The sequence below is a fragment of the Microcaecilia unicolor genome, chromosome 1 (assembly GCF_901765095.1).
Source record: "Microcaecilia unicolor chromosome 1, aMicUni1.1, whole genome shotgun sequence".
NCBI classification, from domain to species: Eukaryota; Metazoa; Chordata; class Amphibia; order Gymnophiona; family Siphonopidae; genus Microcaecilia; species Microcaecilia unicolor.
Window position 1 is genome coordinate 214,156,899 of NC_044031.1, and position 25,808 is coordinate 214,182,706.

General features: G+C 39.9%; 1 protein-coding gene across 2 annotated transcripts in view; it reads left to right on the plus strand.

The window, feature by feature from the left end:
• KIAA0895 (KIAA0895 ortholog) overlaps positions 1-6,920 on the plus strand; it is an 89,778-nt gene extending 82,858 nt beyond the window's left edge. For both annotated transcript variants that reach the window (XM_030204153.1, XM_030204162.1), the window contains 2 exons: positions 4,349-4,446; positions 4,859-6,920. In XM_030204153.1, coding sequence (XP_030060013.1) covers positions 4,349-4,446; positions 4,859-5,020 — 260 coding nt within the window. In that variant the 3' untranslated portion in view covers positions 5,021-6,920. The remainder of the gene's footprint in view (positions 1-4,348; positions 4,447-4,858) is intronic.
• Positions 6,921-25,808: the final 18,888 nt, after the last annotated feature.

The following is a 25,808-nucleotide window of genomic DNA, read 5'->3' on the forward strand; positions in this document are numbered from 1 at the left end:
ACCCTCCTACTTTAAATTTAGAACTGGATTAAAGAGCTGCCTGTTCATGCAGGCCTTTGACAGAGTCTTTGGGGCCATTTGGCCTACACTTTCAATCTGAGTCATGCCACTTAACTTTTCTTCCTTTCAGTTCCACCCCCTTCCCTTGACCTGTTCTTTCTTTCCTTCTTTTACTTTTTTGTCCTGTCAGTATATAGGACAATTCTTTCTCTTTCCTCTTTTTGAGTTTTTATAAACTGCTTTGATTAAACTCTGAAAGGCAGTTTATTAAGTGCTGAAATAAACATGAACATATTCATTCTGTAATTGAAGACCCCATATGTAGCTTTTCACTGTCTGCATTTGTCTGTCACCAATAAACTTTGCCGCTTTAATACTGTGGACCCTCTTGTCTGTAAGTTGTTACCAAATCAACTTCATCTCCCTAATAATCAGCCATAAGTACATAAGTGTTGCCATACAGGGACAGACAAAAGATCCAACAAGCCCAACATCCTGTTTCCAACAGTGGCCAATCCAGGTTACAAGTACCTAACAAGATCCCAAAACAGTACAATACATTTTATGCTGCTTATCCTAGAAATAAGCAGTACATTTTCCCCAAGTCCATCTTAATAATGGCTTGTGGACATTTCTTTTAGGAAGCTATCCAAACCTTTTTTTAAACCCCGGTAGGCTAACTGCTTTACTACATTCTCTACACTTCACAAATCCAAAGATAAGAACTGTGTGAATGCCCATAGCCTACCTATAGGGAATTAATTTGCTTTGATTGTTGCAAAACCCAAACATCCATATACCATATTTCAATACATGTATAGATTTACTAGTTTGGGAACCCTCGGACGATACCACTTAAAGGCAATTTCATGAATTCCTGCCTAGTGGCTTAGCATCTCTTCATTGGGTCTTCCCTTAATTAACTGTTTATAATGCTATTTATAGTGCTGTTGCAAACTCACTCAAAAAGTGCTAAAAATATACGTGCTTTAAGTGAAAAACTTGTAAAAAACTTATCTTAAGTTCTAGTCCGTGTCTCTCGCTGTTGGAGTCCGCTTAGGCTTCCCCTAAATTGCGCCCGACGCCGCGGGTTTCAAAACTTTCATCAGGGACTCGGGTTAAAAATGCCCGCCTTGAATTCACAACAGTCTATGAGCGCAGACATCGGAAAACCATACTGCACTCGAATGTTCTTAGAAGGCGCTATTTAATGGCTGCAGAATGATGATGCTTCATGGTGACGTCTCTGAAAAAGCAAGAGCAAAAATCTGGCGCTAATAAATACGCTCTCCTCAGTGCCCTTTACAAAAAACCTTTTAAAAGGATAAATGTATATATAAGAGTATATGCATGTCTCACAATTCACATTTCTAGTTCAACTTCACACTGCTTGAATGTGGAAAAATAACTCGAGAACTGAAACGAGCTATTAACAACAGAACACAGTGATGATAATAATAACTTCATTTTTTTGAAAAAAATATATAGATGGAATAGGTTAAATCATAGAGTTCCATTCCACCGATTCGTTCAGCCCGTGAGGGTTAGTTGTATGCAGCTTGTGTATCCACCACTGTTCTCTCCTAATTAGAGCTGTATTGCGGTCCTGTCCACCTCTCGACTCTAAGACCTGTTCTATTATGAACCATCTAAGGTCCGTAAAAGTATGATGATATTGTAAACAATGAGGTACTAAAGGGGCCGATAGTGTTTTTGTATTCAGCCTACTTTTATGTTCAATCAACCGTACTCTCATAGTTCTAATTGTGCGCCCTACATAATATAGGGAGCATGGGCAATATATGATATACACCACATAAGATGAAAGACAAGTGGTCTGTTGTTCCATTTTGTATGTGCGTTGAGTGTTGGCATAAAACCACTGAGTCATCGTGCTAGTCAATGCACAAAACTGACATTGACCGCACGGTTGATGGCATCCTGATACCTTTGTTTGAAGCCTCGGAGGAAAGTGCGTGTGTACTAACTGGTCTTTAAGGTTTCTACCCCTGGTATACGCAATGCAGGGGTGTTCCTGGAACACTGGATGAAATGTAAGCACTTGCCAATGTTTGAAAATTAAATGTGCTACCTCAGAAGCCAGGGTAGAAAAACCTAGGACACATACTGTTTTTTCCATTTGTTCCTTCTCTTTATCTTTATTTAATAGCAATAATGGACGCTGAGCATACCAAGCTCTTTTATATGCTTGTCGGATACACTTATAGGTGTAACCTCGTGTTTGCAACTTTGACATGAGTATCGAGGCTTGAACTTTAAACGCTTCATCTGTGGAACAAATTCGACGGAGACGTAAAAACTGCCCTATTGGGAGAGACCACTTCAATTTATATGGGTGATGACTATTCCATGATAACAACGTGTTACGATCAGTGGATTTGTGGTACACTGTTGCATGTAATTTGCCCCCTACCTTGTGTATCCAAGTGTCCAAAAATGAAATATTAATGGTACTGCTATTCGCCGTAAACTTTAAATTTTTGTCTATGTTATTTAACCATTGTAAAAATAACTGCAATTGATCTTCAGTCCCTTCCCATAGGAAAAATACATCATCAATAAAGCGAAGCCAATTTTTGATGTTGTTTATATACCATTGTGACTGGTATAAGTTGTCTTCCTCAAATTGGCTGACGTACAGGTTAGCCACGCTGGGGGCAGCTGCAGTGCCCATTGCTACTCCCTTCTTCTGCAAGTAGAACGTATGGTTAAATTCAAAATAATTATTCTTCAATACCAAAGAAGCGAAGGCCATTAATAAATCGATGGAAATTCTGTCATCTGCTGTGTGGTCACTGAGAGTCTTCCGTACTATGTTCAAGGCAGCCTCCTGTGGAATGTTAGAGTGTAAAGCCTCAATATCCAGCGTCGCAAGAAAAACTGTCGGGGACACATAGCCCGTAGCCTCAACATACCGCAAAAAATGAGCGGTATCCTGTATATACGATTTCGCTAATTTCACGTACGGTTGAAGAAAATGATGCAGCATTTTTGACAATGGTTCTAAAATGGTGCCTGTAAGGGATACTATTGGACGTCCCGGAGGTTGTAATAAGCTTTTATGCACTTTAGGCACCGTATAAAACACTGGAGTTCGTGGATCAGGAGGTTGTAAAAATCTAGCCTCAGCCTTTGTTAACATTGCTTGTTGCACTGCTGGCTCTATTAGCTCCGAGATGACTGCTTGTAAAGACTCTTTTGGGTCAATTGGTAACACTTGATAAAACTCTGAGTCCAGAAGCTGACGACTTACTTCTTGGACATAAGAGTGTTTATTTTGAATTACTATCGAGCCGCCTTTGTCCGCCGGACGGATGATAATATCCGGATCTGTGGCTAATTCCTGTAAAGCCACCCGTTCCTCCCGGGAGATATTTACAAAGCGCTTGTTCCCAATAGTCCTCCCCTCTTGTGCAATTTCTAGGCGATCCAAGTCCCGCATCACAAGAGCTTTACTACATTCTCTGGCAACAAATTACAGAGTTTAGTTACACATTGAGTGAAGAAATATTTTCTCTAATTTGTTTTAAATTTACTACTCTGTAGCTTCATTGTATGCACTCTAGTCTTGTATTTTTGGAAAGAGTAAACAAGTGATTTACGTCTACCCGTTCCACTCCGCTCATTATTATTATTTTATAGACCTGTATCATATCTCCCCTCAGCCATCTTTTCTGCAAGCTAAAGAGACAAAGCCACTTAGCCTTTCCTCATAGGGAAGTCGTGCCATCACACTTTATCGTTTTCGTTGCCCTTCTCTGTACCTTTTTCAATTCCACTATATCTCTTTTGAGATGCAATGATCAGAATTGCACATAGTATTTGAGGTGTGATCGCTCCATGGAATGATACAAAGGCATTGTAACGTCCTCATTTTTATTTTCCATTCCTTTCCTAATAATACCTAACATTGTGTTTTTGACTGGCCCACACTGCCATGCTTTCTACAGCTGTGTATGCCAAGTCCTTGCACCCCCCAATCCCACCCTTTTCCTGTCTTGGAGTCTCAACATCTATCCATACCACCTGTGTGGGCACCATATATCTTCTCCATCCCTGCTCTTTCTGTTCTCCTGCCTACTTCCTCTACCCCCCCTCCTCCTTTCACCTAAGCTTCAGAACAGAAGATCAGGCTTTGTGGCACATACTCTGTAGGTTGGCTGAGTCTACTGTAGCTCTTAAGTATGTGTATAACCCTGCCACCAAAACATAGCTTAGATGAACTGCTTTATATATTCCTGGAAGGGAGGGGGGATTGAATACTGCTGTTTCCAAAATGTGTCTTTTTCTTGCTCCATCAGCCAAACATTACTTGTGTCTCCTTTAGGATGCTTCAGTAAAGATCAGGTATACTTGGAAGGCATTCTTCAAATCCTGAGACACAGAGAATCTATCAACTTCCAACTATTGACAGTTCTTGGAAAGGTCAGTGCTCCATGACTTCTAGGTCTCATAAAATGTGAATATGGTTGAAAATGGGTCAGTGTTTTAAGGGGGTATTCTTGTTTTTGGATTGTATTATTGATCAGTTTTAATAAGGCCAAAAAATATGTAGGGGTGGGGGAGAATAGCCAAAGGCAATGATCTGATGTGGTTAGAAATTTTTATTCCCCTGATGTTTATGGGTTGTTGCAAGTCTAGTTGCTGTCTGTCTTTAGGAGGAGAACTGTAGGTTATATCAGCTTATTGAATAGCATGAACTCTGCCACAGCATTCATAGCTGGGATTTATTTCTCTGGAAAAACATATTGAGTTTGGGTTTTTGTGAGTTAGAGAGTATGGAATGGTGGTTTGGCATAGTAGATGTAATTGTATTTTATCTGGATTTTGCTGGCAGGTCTCCTATGAAGATGTGGATCGCCTGAAGGAATTTGGAGTAGTAGAGAACATGAGGATTCCTCATTTCCTGCAAGACCTCAGTCAATATAGAGAAGAACTTGAGAAGATTATGGAAGTGAATGAGCTAACTGACAAAGAGCTGCAGGAGCTCATCTCATAAGACACCAGAGCTCGCACCCTTACCTACCCCAGGATAAGTCATTTATCAGAACTTACAGTATTCAAATAAAAAGTTTTACTTAATTATTTTCTTCTTTTTCCATTTCCCTTTTGTCAAATAATGCAAACCTAAAATATGATTCTGAAACATTTTTTTAGAATGATGCTTTTTCCTCTCAATTTCTATTGTATTTAAATATTGATAAAGTGTATTTAAATTTGTTTGTGTGTTGTAAGTTGTAAAAAGGATTATAGATTAAATATGTGTATATGTATATTCAAACAGAGCCAGGAACATGGTTAATTTGCATATGTACTGCAGCAGAGGTCTCACATAGAGGATGTGGAGGGAGGGAGGGCCATGTGCCAGAGACTCACTGTGGGGCTTCATTTTCATAAGTTGTTAGAGGCTGAAGAGTAGAGCCACGTGCACAAAATCAGTCCTTCAATGGTTGGGCCTGTCTTGCACTGCAGCCATTTTTACTCCGAGTACATAATTTTTATTAGTGTATTCTACTAACTTCAACAGTTTGGTTAGTTGCTTGAACATTTGTTTCTCTATGTGTGCAAAGTTTTGTGTGATTATATGTTATTAAAAATGGCTCAATATTATTTGAGCGCATGTCCCAGGACAGGAGGTCAAAATTGCAATCTTGTAGGGATCTATTTATAAACAAACAACTGTAATTTGTTCTCTTCTCTTTGTCCTTCATAATACAAATAGTCTCTGTGAAGCTGTTGAACTCTTGCATGCGGTAGCTTATGCAATAGATTCCTCCCTTGTTGTCAGCACAGCTGAACATCAGATATGTGTCCTCCAGTAGTGAATCTGTCATTTATTTTCTCCCTTTAAATATGAACATGCTGCTTCCGTTGTGTGAGGGCTTCAAAGATGAAAGAATGCTGGGCAAGTTGCGATAAGAAGCTTACATTCTTTTGCTGGAAACTCTTGCTAATATACCACCATACTTTATATTTGCCTTCATAGTCTCTCAGTAATGTTTAGTTGTAGGTAGTAAGGCTATGGGTGCTAGAGCTATAATGTGTCTTGCTGCATTTGTAAGATTTTAAAATGAGGGCATGCCAAATACAGTAATAAGAATGTGCTCATCTTATATACAGTGGTTTCAAGTCCTGAAGGAGTTGTGCACCTCATCTGGCTAAGTAGCATACTCTCGTTTTAAAGCATTGGCTGTATTTGGAATTAAGTGAATCTGAAATATTCCTAGATAAGGCTATAAGCTCTTCATTGTGGTAATGAAAAGCAGGGTCATTTACTGTACTTCTTCTTGTGTAGGCTCAGGACTTGTATGTGTATTACAGAAGCAACCACAGTAGTCAAAGTAAAGTGGTGGTGATAGTATAATAGTTTCAGACCTTAAGTAACATTTACTTTTTATTTTGAAACTTCATCTGGGTCAGGGCAAAACTTCTTGAAGATCAGGGGAATCAGCAATAGGTTAAAAAGAAACAGACCAATGGAAGAATTCATAAATGACCTCATAGCTGAAGTGAGCTTTGATAGCAGTTACAGAAGTTGGGAAGTAACACCAATGCTGGGCAGACTTCTACAGTCTGGGCCCCGTAAATAGCAAAGACATATCCAAATCAAGGCTAGAGTGGGCTTTCACAGCAACTCGAAGAGTTAGGAAGTAGGACTGGTACAGGGCCTACTTCTGTGGTCTGTGCCCCAAGAATTGGTAGGGAGAGAGAGATTAAGTATGCCAGTGTTTAATCATGAAGAAGTGAAACCTTTACAGAGTGCCAGATTCAAGTGTGGTGATCTTGTTGCACGGACTGGATGGACCATCAACATTTACTACGCGGTCCTTTTACCAAGCTGCAATAAAAAGGGCCCTGCGCTAGCAGCAAGGGTAATTTTTGCCTCGCACTGAGGTCCAAAGGCTGAAAAAAGACATGGCCATGCGGTAAGATTACTCTTACCGCTTGGCCATGTCGGGGGGGGGGGGGGGGGGGGGGAGCACTTACTGCCACCCATTGAGGTGGCAGTAAAGACTCACAAGCTAACTGGCAGTAACTGGTAGTGCCTGGTGCTGCCCAATTACCGCCTGGTTAACACTGCGTTAAAAAAAATACTGGCCAATTTTTCCTAGCGCGGGAAATGGTGCACGCTAGGGCTGGAACTACAGCCAGTGCTCACGGTGGGCCGGCAGTAGCTTCAGATTAGCATGCGGTAAACCCATATTGGGCTTACTGCCACTTTGTAAAAGGGCGCCTCTATTACTTTTACTCTAGTATAGCGTCCAAAAGAGACATAGAGGATCTCATAGCAGACAGCCTTCTCAAGGCAAAGCAACAATGGGGTGTTAAAAGCAAACTGGTAACTGGTCAAAATAACTGAGGAAGAGTCTGAAGAGATAAAATCCAAGCTTCATCTAGCTGCATGGGAAAAAGAATCGGCAATGACGCAACAGTGTGTGGAGAAAAGCAGAGTGATGATAAGAAGGAAGTATGATCCACCTGAAGATCCTGATAAGGAGGCTTGGATCTCAGAATTATAGAATAACTCCTATGAACATGAATGAGTTTAGAAAGGTACTTTTCAGTTTCTTGCAGGCTTGGTCTACACCCATGAAACCGTTGTTTACATAATGGTGTTCAACATGATATGACTGCTGCTTCAAAAGCTTTAAACAATGATGAAATACAGTATTGTTGAAGCAGAGCTGCCTTATCCAGAGCAGTGCATAAAGTATTGTACCAGTAGGAAGCCTGAGTAGACAGTGGCATATTAGTAAAATCTGGTGGGAGAAGCCTGACATATCAAAGCATATTGTTCAAAATTACTAGAGTTCAAACTTCCAGTGGCTTTATTAATAACTTAAATGTTAGTATTAGTGCTGGCCATGTAAGATCAAAAGTTGTCCAGGAAAGAGTCATAAAATGCATACTATACTTGGGGATCAAAACAGAGTTTGTTTTTCTTTCTAATAAAGATACTCACAAAAAAGAAAAAGAGTTAAAAAGAAAAAAAAGAGCAAGATGATATTCAGCTTTGTGAGTTGGAGGCCTTGAGCTAGCCCTAAAAAAACTAGAAAGAATAAAAAAAAATATCTGTAATTGTACTGATGATATCCCCATGAAGATTAAAATGTCCAAGAGGAAGATCAGTAAAATTAAATACAATCTCTGAGATTAAGATAGAGTTCAATTTTTTGACCCTATTCATTTGGAGAATTTTGTTTTGGGAAAAATTACTGATTAAAATTATGATGAATTGTAATGCTAATGTGATGGCAGGTGTAATTTAAGGGTTAAGTATTATTTTTCCTCAGACCAACATTACTTGGAAAAGTTAAAAATGTTGTATTTTCTCTGTAGTCTCACTATCAGGCTTATTTTCGAAAGAGAAGGGCGCCCATCTTTCGACACAAATCAGGAGATGGGCGTCCTTCTCTCAGGGTCTCCCAAATCGGCATAATCGAAAGCCGATTTTGGGCGTCCCCAAACTGCTTCCCGTTGCGGGGATAACCAAAGTTCCTGGGGGCATGTCGGAGGCATATCGAAGGCGGGACTGGGGTGTGCCTAACCGATGGGCATCCTCAAGCAATAATGGAAAAAAGAAGGGTGTCCCTGAGGAGCACTTGGGCGACTTTACTTGGTCCATTTTTTCTTATGACCAAGCCTCAAAAAGGTGCCCAAACTGACCAGATGACCACCGGAGGGAATTGGGGATGACATCACCTGACTCCCACAGTGGTCACTAACCCCCTCCTACCCTGGAATAAATGACTTTAAAACCTTTTTTTGCCAGCCTGAAATGTCATACTCGGGTCCATCGCAGCAGTATGCAGTTCCCTGGGGGGAGGTATGTGTGTGTCAGCAGAGGCATAGCGAAGGCGTGGACGTCCTTCTTTCAAACATTTTGGACATCCTGAACTGCCCCCCCACAGGGATGGCCAAATTTCAAGGGAGAGGAGTGGCCTAGTGGTTAGAGCACTGGTCATGCAATCCAGAGGTGGCCAGTTCAAATCCCACTGCTGTTACTTGTGATCCAAAATCCAAATGTATAAAGGGGATGTCAGAGGCATAGGAAAGGCATGAACGTCCTTCTCACAGAAACATCCACATTTTGGACGTCCTCAACTGCCGTTGCTGGGACAGAGACAGAACGAAGGACATCCTTCACCCATACTGTAAAAGAAAAAAAAAAAAAAAGATGTCCCTGATGAGCACTTGGACATTTTCACCTGGACTTGTGTTTTTCTAAGGTTGTAGATGGCAATTTATTTAAGGTTGTAGACGGCTATTATACATGCAGCTTGTCTGCATGTATTAAGCCGTCTTTGGCATGCACAGAGCAGCCACGCATAATGCTTGGCTGCTCTGCACTGGCTTCCCCTCCTTAGGAAGGAAATCGTGTGCAAATGAGCTAACAGTGACCAGCTCATTTGCATGCGATTTCCTTCATGCATGCCCGTTCCTTTCCGAATCACTACGGGATCGATAAGGGAAGGGCATTTTTCGTTCAGTTAGTGCATCTGGCTGAAGGTAAGGGAGCTATGTACCTGGGAGCAATTTGTGAAGTCCACAGCAGTGCTCCCTAGGGTGCTTGATTGGTGTCCTGGCATGACAGGGGGACCAGCGCACTACGAATGCTGGCTCCTCCCACGACCAAATGGCTTGGGTTTGGTCGTTTCTGAGATGGGTGTCCTCGCTTTCCATTATTGCTGAAAATCAGAAATGACCAAGTCCTGGGGATGACCATCTCTAAATAATACGGGTTTCCCTGCCCCTTGCTGGAGCCGTCCTGCGAGGACATCTCCAGGAAAACTTGGGCATCCCTTTCGATTATGCCCCTCCATGTCTCTCATGACGTGGTTAGGATGTAGTAATGAGGTATATTATGTAGTTTGTATTTTTTGCTTTATATTTTTCTTTATTATTCTTATAACAAATTATTTGGAATTCATTTAAAAAAGAGTTCATCTAAGAAGCAGCACAAAATGGGGGACTATAAGAATAATAGTCAAAGGCTTAGCATTAACTTAAATCCCTCTGGCAAACATAGTGGCCGATGGTCTACCTCGGTTAAATGAAGCTGGCTTGAGAACAGGCGAGTCACCCCACCCTCTGCCTACCAACACAGTCTCAAGAAAAAAGTGAGACAAGATTGATGTAGATAAGAAATATATAGGCCAGTTTAGAGAATGGTTGATGTCCTTGAAATAAAAGCAAACCCAGGAGACCTTTTGTTGGCGACAACTCTCCAAACAATTTAAGAAATGGCCCATACAAAATAGCAGCTGCAGTCTAAAATAAACTGCTACCAAACTATAGAGTAATATCTAACAACTGTCACTGAAAAGATGCCTGAAGTAGTTCCCAAAGGTGTAAGACCTGTGCCTTACGTGGGCAGTGCCATAAGCAAGAAGTTAAATATCGCCCTGGCAGTGATGTTACTTCAGTGTCTTGAGTTTGTAGTGGGTGGAACCACACAGAGTAGGTGGGGCTGTATTAGGAGGGAAGAAAGGCCAGTTGCACAGAACCCCCCCCCTCCCCCAAAGAAAAAACCCCAAAACAAATTCCTAGAAGAGGTAAGAAAGATAATGCAAAATCCAGCACAATTTATATGATCAAAGCAACACTGCTATAAACAGAAGTTAAATATCTCCCTAGAAGTAACATCTTGATGTTAGAGCTATCTCAGCCAAGGTAGGAGAGAGACACAGGCTATAATCAAACAACTCACTGTCCAATAAATATGAGGATTAGAAAGCCTGCTTGAGTTCTGCTACTGAGCACCCCCATTCCTCCCCCCCCAAATGATCTGGATTATCTTTTTAGTTGATGCCCTTTATTAAACTAGAACATATTTTGTTATACTATCTAAGTCTTCTAGGATAGATAAATCCTTCTAAGATAAATAAATCCCTCTGGCAAGATGTGGGTATGTATTAGATCTGGTTTCTAAATAAAGATAGATATCTAAGACATGAGACTAGATCTGCTAAAGCAGGGATCCCTAAATTCGGTCCTTCAGGATTTCCACAATGAACATGCAAGAGATTTAGCTGCAGATACTGCCTCCATTGTATGCAGATATATTTCTTGCAAATTCATTATGGTTCAGATTAGTTTGCAGGGTTTGGATTTGGAGATCTCTGTTTTATGTCTGGGGGGGGGGGGGGGGAAGGCTTAGTAGAAGATCTAACCTTCTCCTGGGGACCCTACAACCTATTGGCTTTTCAGGATATCCACAATGAAATATGCACAAGATAGATTTGCATATATTGAGTCTCTAATGTATGCACATTGATATTCAAATTCAGTATGGATATCCTGATCCCCAGACTGGCTCTAGGGTCCCCAGGACAAGTTTGGGAGGTTGTGGTTTAGTACATGGTTCATAGTTTGATGCATTCCCTGCTGCCATTTGGTATATTTTATAAATAAAAGCTAATATAAAAATGTTTTGAATAAGATTTGTATAGTTTCACTTTAACAGTAATAAAGAAAAGGACAGTTACTGAACATGAAGTTTGCATTACTTGCTTTATCTCAATGAACTTGAAAGTTATGCAAGTTTACATACTATTCAGCAGTTTAAAAAAAGCTTCTTTAAAAAAAGGTTATTCAATATTTTGGTACTAGTTTATATTTTAGCTACTAATCTTGTGAATATAGCTGTTCAGCTCTTTTCCTCATTTAACCCTGGCTTCTTGTTGCTTATAGAGTCCCCTTCAAGGACCACCAAATTCAAGCTGTGGGTCGCCTTTCACTTCTCTTCAGTCTTTTAATTGCTTATACCTCTTATAGAATGCTCCATTCCTCACAGCAATATCTATTGGTAGTAGCAACCTTTTGGCAGATCTGCACTAGTACAAGAAAATCCTCCTTCAGTGGAAGAATCTATAGGGAGATTCCAAGCATGCAGTGCTTGCAAGGAGAGATGCAAGAGTGTTTGAGAGCTGGAAAATTAAAATAGTTTTGCAAGGAAGCGTGAGGAAAAAAATTCTAAAAGCAAGACTAGAAAGACTGTGAAGAGGTATCATAAAGTATAGATTGAAAGGTTGTCTGAACTTTTGCATCTGCCATAGATAGTTTTTTTTTATTCAATAACCTTTCTGATCATAATTATTACATTTTACAGAAGAATGGCATGTTTAACTTTGTACTAGGAAGAGGTTTTGTCAGTTTCTTTTCACTTAGGGGTTCACTGAAATTTGGCTTTTGCATGACTATAATATATGCTGCACAGCTTCCTCTTCCCTATAATTGAAATTGTGTTGTGATTTTTCTTCCCTGAGGAGCCCTAAGACATGCTCAGATGAAGGGACTGCAAATACCTAGCACACTGAAACTCAAAATATAGGCAGTTGCCTAAGGACCCACAGATTGTTTACACTATGCTATAGCTTGTAATGATTAATGACAAATCTTCTGTTTTGTCTTGACCAAACTCATTGAGAATCCGAAGTTCATTCAAGGCAATTCTTTGCCATTTATCAGCAACATTTTGTCTTACCATTCCCTGAGAGCAATGTCCATGTACATTTATATATGGTACTCACTCCAGGTTATTTGACTGTACTGATTTCCAACATGGTCCCGTGTCGGGTCCATACTGGTGCAAATAAAGGTTTTCTCCTGGACATTTACTTGTGTGGCATTTTTTCGCATATACTCTCAGAGCTGCTACTGTTGTCTCCTCTACTTTATTTTATTGCCTTTGTGTTCCTGTAGAGGTGATCGCCTGTTCTTTGCTTTAGTTTTTCACAGGAAAGTACCATCATTAGCATTACATACAAGTACAGTTTTAAAATATAAATATTGGGGTTGATATTCTGATTGTGGTTCCAATCTAACCTGGGGGGTACCAAACCTACCTTGACTCTTGGCTCCTAGAATCTGTGGTCTGTGCGAGGGAATAAGATACAACACCACCAAATATACAGGCAAGTGAGCTCAAGCTTTAGGGAAATAGTCTCACAACTGCAAAGTCTAGCAGCCTTGCTTGACTGACTTCTGAATTTCCTTCTTGGCTCTGGCTTTTTATAAGTAATAATCAATATAACAGCACATTCTATTACATGATCACAAAATTTGGTAAACAATATGCCCCTTTCTGTGTCACAAATTGCTTGTAATATTTACAGCACATCTTATCTTTTTTGGCTAGACTGCACACATATTTCCTTCCTTATGCCTGGTTTCATGTTTAGTCTCAAGGTCCTGTACAGTACATTTAGTTTCAGTAGTTACAGATAACATAATATTCACAGGATAATATTCACAGCTCATTCCCTCCAAGGTTACAGCTTTCATCATCAGAAGAACCTAATAATTCTTTTTCATATGACTGACACAAACTCTCCACTTCTTGGTCCCCTACTGGACCTAACAATTCTAAATATGACTGGCACAAACTCTTCACTTCTTGGTTCCCTCCTCGATCCCTTCCACAGTTCAGCACTAGTTAACTGGCTAGGAGAGGCTCCTATTGAACAGATCTCCATAGGATATTCAGTGAATATCCTTTCTGGCCTGATCACCCTGGCACTGTCTAGTTAGTATCAGGGTGGTGCAGGGATGGAGCCTGGATACTGCTGATAATTCTGCAACAAAAAGGCTGTCATTGGTTAACTGGCTAGCTATCCAGGTACCACTGCTGAATATCAGTGATACCCAAGTAACTGCCACAGACTGCTGAGTACCCAGATATTCATTTTTACTACACACATAGGGGCCAGCACTGAAAAATTAGAGTCTAATTCTGCCATTGACAACCAACATTTAAAAACATGCTGACCACCGCTGGCTGAATATTGCCCCCTATGTTGTCAAGCTAAAATCGACATTAACACAAACCTCTTACTTTGGATGACTGCTAACGTGAAAGGAATGCAATAAACATCCTTTGCCAGCTACTTATCTCACAATAGTTTTGTTGGTAAAACACTAGCTGGCTCCATCAAGAACACTAAATAAGAGCTCATAGTGGTAAAGGGTTGTAAATCTGGAGTGAAGGACTTTTAGCTCAGAGACTCTATTAGGACCAGATTATGGTATTCAGTATTGGTGGAAATTGCTCAAGTTTATTTTGGAGTTATACCTCTAGAGCAATAGAATTGACTTTGAGAATCATAAGTTCTTTGTTTAGTGATGTTTGCTATGCCGCCTTTTCTGATAGACAGCTCGGAGTGGTTTACATAAAACAAATCAAGAAAAAGGACGCCATAATACAGGGCTACTCAGTTCTAGTCCTCATGATATCCACAATGAATCTGCATTTGAGAGATTTGCATTGATATCCTGAAAACCTGGCCTGCCTGTGGCCCAAGGACTGGAATTGAGTAGCCCTGCCATAATATAAACACAATAGTGCACATTTCCACTCTAGAGCTCAGTTTTTCTAGCTAACTAATTAAGGAAACATTTATTTATTGCTGTTGTGTTTGTAACTTTACCTGTTTGCTGACTTTTTTTCCCCAGGTAGTAGTAATCAGGGTTCTTTCATTTCCCTTCAATTGTTTTACTGCATCTTAATATTTTTGACAAAACCAGCAGCAGTTTCTTCTGTTTCCTAAACATCTAAGGATTTTGGTTTCCAAAGAAACTGGGGAATTGGTGCTGTTTAGCCTTTATCATCAAAAATAAGTTTTCCTGTACATTTTCACATTAAAGAACATATGTAGCAGTAGTAAACGCATGCATAAAGTATCGTTAAAATAATTTTGCCTGCTAACCTATTTGAAATCCGTAATGTTTCTCTGGTTAAATGTAGCTTTTATTTAACTATTTTACTCTGATTAAGAAATTGTGCCAATGTAACAAATAGATATATGTGAATATTTTTGTGCATTAACCAAACTATACTGTTGACAGGGATTTTATGCTTATACTCTTGATGGGAGGCCTTCTGGTCTTGTTTTAACAGTGGCTTGCTTATTCATTGGTTGCAAAATTAAAGTGGTCACTGTCTGGCTGTACATCTTCTTAAACATGCTGTGCACAAGAAGTTCTGTCGACCTCTAAATGTGAAGACTACTGTGTGTCAAAAATAAATATGTATTAAAAAGACAAGATACAAACTGTGTATCACTTATTTTGTCTCAGTTTTTTGTAACTGAATGACAAATAATTGATGTAGCCCTTGGCATAAGGTAGGTGCCAACACTTCAAAATGATTTGGGTGTCAATATAAATTACCACTGTCTGGACAAAATGATGGAGCTTGATCAACTTTGGGGTGTTCAGCGCCCACAGAACTGGCTCCTATGGCCCTAGGCAAAATGGTATGACACACAGAACTGTGTTTCCCCCATCCCTTTTCAGCTCTAGTGGAATGGCCCCAGAGAATGCTCTGGAAGGAGATGGTTCAGTGTACAGTGATGTGAAAAAGTATTTAACTCGATTCAAAGAGCTCCTAGCTCGGAGAATGAGTAGCAGACTTGGAGGAGCAGAGGGAGACAGAGAGGTACATAGAGGAGGCCTACAGGGACATTGTAGAGCAGTCCCACTGCCAGTCTGGCAGCCCCTGTGCTGCCTTGGAGGAGGGAGGTCTCTTAAAAGGATAGCATCACCCTGGTGAAGCTGGAAGTAAACCTGTAGCCAAGACCAGCCCATCAGGGGATGCAATATATTATCATGCCAAGGATGTATCTCCAGGAGCTTCTGCCCAGGAGGGAAGGGTTAGGATGGCTGTTGCAGTTGGTGATTCAATTATTAGGCATGTAGATAGCTGGGTGGCTGGTGGACGTGAGTATCACCTGGTCACTTGCCTGCCTGGTGCAATGGTGGCAGACCTCACACATCACTTAGAAAGCATTTTAGATAGTGCTGGGGAGGAGCCAGCTGTCTTGGTACATGTGGGTACCAATGACATAAGAAGATTTGGGAGGGATGTTCTGGAAGCCAAATTTAGGCTCTTGGGTAGAAAGCTCAAATCAGAACCTCGGGTAGCATTTTCAGAAGTGCTCCCCGTTCCATGCGCAGGCTCCCAAGAGACAGGCAGAGCTCCGGAGTCTCAATGCGTGGATGAGGTAATGATGCAGGGAGGAGGGTTTTAGATTTGTCAAGAACTGGGCAACATTCTAGGGAAGGGGGAGCCAATTCCGGAATGATGGGCTCCACCTTAACCAGGGTGGGACCAGGCTGCTGGTATCTGCATTTAAAAAGGAGATAGAGCAGCTTTTAAACTAGAAACTGGGGGAAGAATGACAGTTGTTCAAAAGCGCCTGGTTTGGAACAAGGTATCTTTCAAAGATATCACCAAAACAGGGAAGATAGGGTATCCTAATAGCAAAGTTGAAATAGATACCATAGTAGACCAGGTGTCTTTAAATAAAAAGTAGACAAAAAAATTGCAAATTATCACTGCCAACTGCTGAGCAAGATGTAAACAGGAACAACAAACATAGTTTGAAATGTCTATATGCTAATGCCAGAAGCCTAAGAAATAAGATGGGAGAGTTAGAATATATTGCACTAAATGAAAAATTAGATATAATAGGCATCTCTAAGACCTGTGGAAGGAGGATAACCAGTGGGGCACTGTCATATCAGGGTACAAATTACATCATAGTGATAGGGTGGACGAATTGGTGGAGGGGTAGCATTGTATGTTAAGGAGGGCCTTGAATCAAATAGATTGAAAATTTTGCATGGTATAAAACACATCTTGGAATCCCTATGAATTGAAATACCATGTGTAAAGGGGAAAAGGATAGTGATAAGAGTGTACTACCGTCCACCTGGCCAGAATGAACAGACAGATGTAGAAATGTTACCAGAAATTAGGGAGGCTAACAAACTGGGGAACACAGTAATAATGGGTAATTTCAATTACCATATAATAGAAGGAATCTGTAGAACTCTATATCAAATATCAAAACACAACTTCTACATCAAAGCTATTATGTATCTCTAGGATTGTCATATAATTTCTTTTAAATGTATAAAGTGCAGGTAAAGAAAGACTTCATAAACATCAGAGTCACTCCTATTTGTAAGGCAAAACCTTCAGAAATATAGGAGGCTCTTTTTAATCATGTCATTAAAAAGAACTCCACTTATGTCCTTATCATGTACTTCAAAATGACAACCTTCCACAGATACAGAATAAGCTGAAAAAAAACAATGTTGAATGTTGCCCACAATTATCAGTATTTATCATGGATCTCTCAGTCTCTTTACTCTCTCAATTTGCTGCAGTCCAACACAACTTCTGAATGCCAAATCCAGATAGGGGTTCCCTGTTTCACCTTTTCAGGCTGCTTCAGAGGAAAACAATGTGTTATAATCCACAACATCCAAGAAATTAGCAAACATTTTTGTGCAACTTTCAAAAGAAAAAAGGCTTTTCAGCTGGCGGAAGCAGATAAAATGGCAGATGGCTTCCTGCAAATGCCAAGAATTTGAACCCTAAACGTCATACGTTAAATCCTGACATCATGACGTGCATGCTACCGGCAATCACAGAAAAGCTTTCCACTCTATCGCCACATTTAAACCTTGAGGGATCACAGTTTTCAATGTGAATATCCATCTCTGTTCATGTTACCAAAGAACTCGGCGCACATCTTCTCTATGTTCAGTTATCTTTAATTGTTTGAACACCAAACATTTAAGATCAGAAAAAAACATGCTGTTTTTCCACGAAGTGAGACACCAAAGGTTCATTTACATTCCGTGCTTGAATACAGTGTCTGTGTTCAATTAGTCTTGTTTTTAAAGATCAAGAAGTCTGACCGATGTAATACAATTTACATGGACAAATCAATAAATGTATTACGCATCCAGTTTCTCCTTTTTGGGCAGCCAGCTTTGGAACGCTATACCCAGACCAATCCGATTAATAAACGACTTCTTGCCCTTTAGAAAAATGCTGAAAGCTCATCTCTTTAAGCAAGCCTACCCAAATGCCCCAACCTAATCTAGCCAACTTCCACCCCCAATTCTGTTCTGACTTAAATACTAACCTCCCATCCTTCTCTTTCCATCTCTCCTTAATTTTATCTCTCCTTACCCTTTCTCCCAAATTACACTATCCTATCCTGTCTACCCTCTTTTATCCTAGTCATATATTATCTAGCTCAACTTTTCATACACTACTAAGTCCAACTTTACATTGTTTTCTACTGTTTTATTAAAATTCTATTAACTTTGTATTTCAAATTACTATGTAAGCCGCATTGAGCCTGCATTATGTGGGAAAGCGCGGGGTACAAATGTAATAATAATAATAATATTACGTTATTAGAAGAATATGTGGTGCTGACCTGAAATGGGTATACCTTTCCCGTGTGTACATCAATAAATTGAGTAGAATCCCACATAATTGAGCATATCAAACAAGTTCCACAAGCACTGTGATGACCCCCCCCCCCCCCCCCTGTTCTTACTTCCATCATGTCCTTATTCCAGATCTCAGCAGTACATAACTTATCGTTCAGGTTGTTGTTTCTCTGGTATGCAAAATAACTCTCATTTGTCTAAAACAAGGATGAACGTTGAGCATTGGTATATATTTTCTAACTGCACTTGTCATTCTGTTAGTATATGCATTGTATCTTGTTACAAACGTCAAAACATCCGCTTCCCCAACCTTTTGGAGATAATAACTCTCAATGATTTTATCATGCTCATTCTCACCCTTAATTTTTCAGACAGAGTAGAAGTTTGAATTTTATATTCAGACTAGTAAGAAAGACCCGTTTCTGAGGCCAATGAAACGGGCGCTAGCAAGGCGCTTTCGTTCCCATCCCCCTCCTCTTGTTGCTGGACTTACCCTCCGTGCTTCAGGGTGATCGTGGGTGCCCCGCCCCGGCTGGCGACCCGCCCCACGATGTAGAGAGTGGCTGGCTGGCTCCCTCGCTGCGTGTGACCTACAGCCTGCCTGGCTCACTCCCTCTGTTCGTCCTCGCATAGTAGATCGATGTATGCCCCGCCCTCACGTCAAACGTGATGACGTTGAGGGCGGAGCGATGCGATTAGTCAAGTGTCTTTTCTCCGCCCTCGATGTCATCACGTTTGACGCGAGGGCGAGGCAAACAGTAATGGGGCTAAATTCCGATCTCTGGCACCTCACAAACCGGAAGTTGCAGCTTCATTAGAACGTTGAGGTAGCAAATTATGTGCGGAAGGGGTGTGGCTGTGGGTGGGTCTATCAGTGAGAGTGAGTGGTGCATGAGTGACAGTGAGTGGTGACAGCCTAAGTGCAGGGCTCCAGGGTTTCCTTGCCACAGAGTGAGCTTCAGAATGTTTGAGGATATGGAAGAGCAAATTTTGCGATATCACAAAAACTGAGAAAAGGGGATATTGGACTTACCATGGCATGGATGCTTTCTGGAATATTGCAATAAGGTATTTCTGTCCGTGGGTTTTACATACATGGATGTTTCAAAAATGCCATCCTTTAAAATGATCCAAATATCTAAAAAAGGAATATTTGCCATGCTATAATGCACATCAAATTTGATAGTATCATGACAATTATTCAGATGATTTATAAAATGTTCTAGTTCCTCATGAGTGTCCTTCCATAGCATAAACATGTCATCTATAAAACGCCACCAACAGATGGCATGTTCAAAACTTTCAGAGGCATACACCCATGTAGTTTCAAACCAACTCATATATAAGTTGGCTATAGATGGGGAAAATGATTATCCCATGATTTCTGAATATAAAACTGATGATTAAAAGTGAAGTAATTCTGTGAAAGAGCCACTTCAGTTAAAGCCAGAATAAAATCTATAGGAACCAGGTGGGGACGTCCTCTACCTTTCAGTATCTCTCTCAACACTTGTAAAGCTTCTATCTGGGAGATACAAGTATACGGAGAATGAATATCCAAAGTAACCATGATAGCAGGAAAATGAAGCTCAGTTTTGAAAGCTTCCAGCAGTCTCAAAAAATGTGAACTATCTTGTATATAGGATTTAGTCTGCTGTAGACAAGGTTGCAAAAATTTGTCTACATATTTAGCTGTACGAATCATTATGGCACAAAATTGGAAAACAGGATTGGGCTTCTTGCAAGAACAAAGAGATGAAATTTTGAAGGCACTTACCTTATTAACACCAGAAGTTTTAGAACATGGTTCTGATGTATAGACTGAAATATTGAATAATCATCAGTCTCTTTCCCATTTAGAATTACATAGCGCCTCCTTAGTAGAATATGACCGAGGGGTAAAAGGGGCACTCAGGGAAGACAAAGCTATAGAATAGAGATTAATTCTTTGTTTCCATCTTCACTGAGGAAAATTTGGGAGAGTTACCGGTGCCAGAAATGGCATTCCAAGCTGATGTGTCAGAGAAACTGAATGATATCTCTATAAACCTGAAAGATGTAATGGCACATTTTGACAAATGGAACAGTAGCAAATCACCTGGACCAGATGATATTCATCCCAGAGTACTGATAGAGCTGAAAAATGAACTTGCAGAACTATTGTTAGTATTATGTAATTTATCTTTAAAATCAAGCATGGAAGATTGGAGGGTGGCCAATGTAACACTGATTTTTAAAAAAAGGTTCCAGAGGTGATCTGGGAAATTATAGACCAGTGAGCATGACATCAGTGCCAGGCAAAATAGTAGAGACTATTATAAAGAACAAAATTACAGAGCATATTCAAAAGCATGGATTAATGAGACAAAACACCAATCTACTACATCTACCACATCTACTACACCAATCTACTACATTTCTTTGAAGGGGTGAACAAACGTGGAGAAAGGTGAGCCGGTTGATATTGTGTATCTGGATTTTCTGTTTTGTTTTACACAGTGTTAGTTCCTCCTGAAGAAGAACATCGAAACTCAGCTTGAGTCGAGATTTTTTAACACCGGGCGCGTTGAATTATGAGTTTACGTCTCTTTTTTCACAATTCACTGTGGTTATGGAGATGAATAACCTGGACTGAGTTTTGTCCTTGCTTTGCACATACCGGCGTTCTTCAGCAATGTTTTAAGATTATTCTGATAAGTACTGGCACAGTGTTAAACGTACAAAGTGAACTTAGGCGGGTTTATTGTTTGATTACGCTAACCAGATACAACGCTTTGGACATTGCCAATGAGTCATATCATTACAACAACATCCTGTCAAGGTTTCTTCGTGTGTATGATAATTTGAGCATTACTTAATTGTACTCATAATTTTTCTTGCTTTGATACTATATTTGCTATAATACTGGCCACACAATCTACTTTGCTTTGAGCTATATAACACAGTGCGTGCTTATATGTACTATGTTTTGAGAATGCTGGAGTGTGATGATGGTTCTCTACTCAGCCAGTCACCTCTATTATGACTGATGTGTGAACTGAGCACGTCTTTAAAAAACTTCTTAATTTATAATCACATTAGCTTATTGGTTTTTCACCCTCCTGTCTCCATGCATATCTCACCTATCCACCCCCATCCTGTTAGACTGTCACTGAAATGCTTTGATGTTTCACTTATATATACTGTCATCTACCAACATTTGCTTATTTCCGATCTGATGAAGAAGGGCAACCTTCAAAAGCTAATCAAGAAATGTAGTAAGTTATGTCCAATAAAAAAGGTATCATCTTATTTTCTTTTCCATGTTTTATTTTGTTTTATTTCTATTGTTTAATATCTTTTATTGGATTTTATCATAACACAATACAAGCAAGAGCGCACCACAGTTCAACAAACAACAGTTACAAACATGGCAAAACTGGAGCTCACATTCAAAAAACAACTATCCACAACTAGAAACACATTAAGAAAAGGGGGGAAGAAAGAGGAGGTGGAGAAGTAAAAAAAAAAAAAAAAGGGGGGGTGCTGGAGGATACAAATCCAGACATGGAGCATGCATAGGCCACAAAATACATCAACCTCAGTGTTTATCTCTGTACCGAAGCAAAATAGGACACCAGTATTATCTATATAGACATTCCAGCCAAACCTTCCAGAGCTTGTGACGTATTTTACAAATGCAGGACTAAACTTTTAAGCTTATTGTAAAATTGACATATCTCCTCCCCCTGACCAAGACCCTTAAAGGCTATCAAAAGCATACAACGCATCAATGGTAGTGTCTCAAAATGTGTGAATTTAAAATGCCCAAACAAACAGGTGTACCCAAGGGTGCCCAGGAAGATGAAAACATTCCACAGGAGCATGTCTTGCCTCCAAAGGACAGGTATATTGTGTCCGTATGGTCACCACAGTGTACCAGGTGTCCACTCAGTGCCTGCAGGAGAAAACATCTAATGCCGCCTTTGGCGGTGGTACAAAATGTATAATACTGGGTTCAAAACATTTTGCACCCCAGGGCAGTGCTAAACATTTTGCACTGCCACAGTGTGCAAAACAGTTAGCAGTCAGCTTGTAAAATGGCAGGCATAAACGTTTTGCAGCCCTAAATATTTAGAGCTGATGGCAATTTCAGAAACTTGGATTACCAAATATCAATGTTTACAGCCCTCCCACTTAGATGGTTTTGAAAGGCATACCCACTTAGATGGTTTTGAAAGGCATATTTTAAACGTGATGCTTTCTATTTTACAATCTCTGGCAGAAGCTGCATGGGAAAGTTTTTACTGGCTCCAAAGCAAGTTATTGTCCTGCAAGGGAATCCTCACCTCAGAGGTGGACAGGTGTGGGTGGGAAGTGATGAAACACTGCAAACATATTTTGTGGCATTAGAACAAAAAGGCTTGGTGCCTACATCACACTAAAGGTACGGATTGGGACCTTCTGGAGGCCTGTGGGCAAAATGATGTACATGCTAAGAACCAGAGAGGATCATAGATGAGAGAGACCCGCTGCACCCAAGAGGGGGAGGAGGAGGGGGATATGTGAGGGGCAAGAGGTAGTTGCATGGTATTGGAAGGCTGGGGGTGGGCTGTGGTAGCAGGTAATGCAGTGGGGTGTTAGCTGGCAGCCCTTATTTGTGATTTAAAGGTGGTCAACGACCCAACATTGATCTTGCATTGCCTGTACATCAATGTGCTATTTGGAATCGGGAATAGATGCCATACTGCCCCTGACATGCCTCTGCTGGCCCAACACATTTTAGTGACTAAAAGGTTTTGTCCTGCTCTTTGGTAAGATACCGGCTTATAAGTGTTGGCCACAAAAACATACGAGTGCTGGGATTGGAATGTTTAAAGCATGACTAGTTCTTTTAAAATGACCGCCATTGTGTGTGAATGTTGGAGTGGGGAAAGAAATAACAAAAATGCATGTGTATAAACATAATGGTGATAAGTGGGATTTACATAGGAACCAAATATATGTGTTACTGTGACTGTCAAGATTCAATTAAAAACAAACAAACCCTGAAACACAAAAATTCGATATTTCAACACAGTAGTCCTGAACTTAAGATAAGAAGCAGAAAAAAAGCTAAACCTATGTGACCGAACTAATGAGAGACGGTCCTAATGCACCTCTGGTTCATATTTCAGCTAAATTATGTTTATGAAATCTGATTTGTGGCTGTGCCTCTTAAATCCACTTTCCTGCCATGAACAGAGCACTAATTTTAGCTATTTGAATCAATGGTCTCTGGCGCCTTGAGTCATTAGCATTAACGATAGTTTGATGAGATTAGTTTTTGTGCACTTTCATAATTTTTCTCCTCTGTTTTGGTTTCATGGACATCTGAGTTCTATATACAATGGATAAGGTATCTAAAAAAAAAAAGCATGAATATGCAACTAACATCACAGCAGAGCATGATGGAGGATTTTTTTTTTTAATAAGAAAAACAAAGTGAATGCTTGAAGTAGTGAACAGTGCACATTTCCCTTACAACAGAAATCCTACCCCCTACTCCAAGACTTCAGGAAGGCAGTACCTGTGGCCGTGAAGAAGCAGATGCCTGCTGCTCTTCCTGTCCTCTCCCCCCCCCCCCCCCCCAAACCTGCTACATGATCAGAAATAGGGAATGTTGATCCTAGCAGAGACTCTTGGTTTTAGGTGCTTGAATTGATTTTTTGTTAATTTTCTAATGACCATCTGAATTTCTGCAATATCATTTATTTAGGTTGCTATAAGCAATCATTGAAAAAAATTATAATCCATTCAACATTCTGCTGTCCAATTCATTTTCTCTCTGAAGAAATATGACAGTATTTCACAATTAAATGCATCTTTGCACTGACTTCCTATAGAAGCCAGGATCCAGTTTAATATTTTTTTTTTTTTGCATTCTCGATAAAGTATTGTTTGGTTTAGCTGCACTTTACATGTGCGAACGTTTTAAATTTACTAACTCTACTAGATCACGTAGAGAAAGTAACTTTAATCCATTTGGCTTCCCTTCTATTAAAGGCCAAAAAAAAAAAAGAATTTCAAAAATTTTCAATATGCTTCTCAAACTGCTAGATTGGGAAAAGATATATCCAAGGTTTTATGGATTTCTTATAGCTACAGTATTTAGATTTAAGAAGGAGGATTAAAACTATTCTCTTTAAAGAACAGCATCACAAGCATCATTACAGGTTTTATATTTTTATTATAGAAGACTATTATATCTTTTCTAGTTTTATTATGTAAATCCCAGGTACTGCTCTGGCTTCTTTCAATTTGTGATCCGCCTGTGAAGATAATAGCAGAATATAAATCCCGATGTTATGTTATGTTGTGATTGGTGCATTAAAGAGCTTCTAGTTGATTGCTTGGCTTCCTTCCTACTTTCCTTTTATATGCAGGGTTTCGTAAAAGTCTCAGAAGATCATTTGAATTTCATTTTAGAACAAACAAGCTTCCCTGATTTATCTCCAGTTGTCACTCTACACCTGTGACTTTCCCAGCTCCTTATCAATGAAACTGACATTATTCAATTTTATTCCTTCTACAGTAGGGATTCTCAATCCCATCCTCACAATACACCTAGCCAGTCAGGTTCAGGATTCTCATAATGAATATATATGAGATATTTGCATACAAGGGAGGCAATACATGCAAATATCTAATGAAGAACAGATGATTCAGAAGATTCAAATAGTGAACTGATATTAGGATTGACAAAAGGACTACAGCACCTATTAGGGTGCATTGAAGAATATATTGAGCCTGTTATTTCATGCCTTGTGTGGTCTTATTCATGGACTTGTGTATTTGTGTATATGTTCATTGAACTAAGAGAGTTATTAGGCTAGACTATATTTGATTAAGGGATGAGTGGATGATTTGAGTGCATGTGTGATTAGAAGAAAATAGGTACTGATAATTCATGGTAAAAACTGATATATAATAAGGATGAACCAAAGGCTTACAAGTACCTGGCAGAAACCCAAATCATGGCAACATTCCATGCTACCAATCCCAGGGCAAGCAGTTGCTTCCCCATGTCTGTCTCAAATAGCAGACTATGGACTTTGCCAGAGGATGTGGTAACAGTTTGGAGAAATTCCTGGAGGAAAAGAGTTTCAGAGCTGAACTAGTCATTGAGTGAAAAAGTATTTCCAGTTCCTTGAGTGTTCCCTAGTTTTTGTAATTTTGGAATGAGTAAAAAATGGATTTACTTCTACTTGTTCTACACCAATTAGAATTTTGTAGACATCAGTCATATCTCCCCTCATTCGTCTATTTTCCAAGCTGAAGAGCCCTAACCTCTTTAGCCTTTCCTCATACCGGAGGAGTTCCATCCCCTTTATCATTTTGGTTGCTCTTCTTTGAACCTTTTCTAATTCTGCTATATCTTTTTTGAGATACGGCAACCAGAACTGAATGCAATACTCAAGGTGCGGTTGCACCAAGGAGTGATACAGAGGCATTATAATATTTTCAGTCTTATTCACCATCACTTTCCTAATAATTCCTAGCATCCTGTT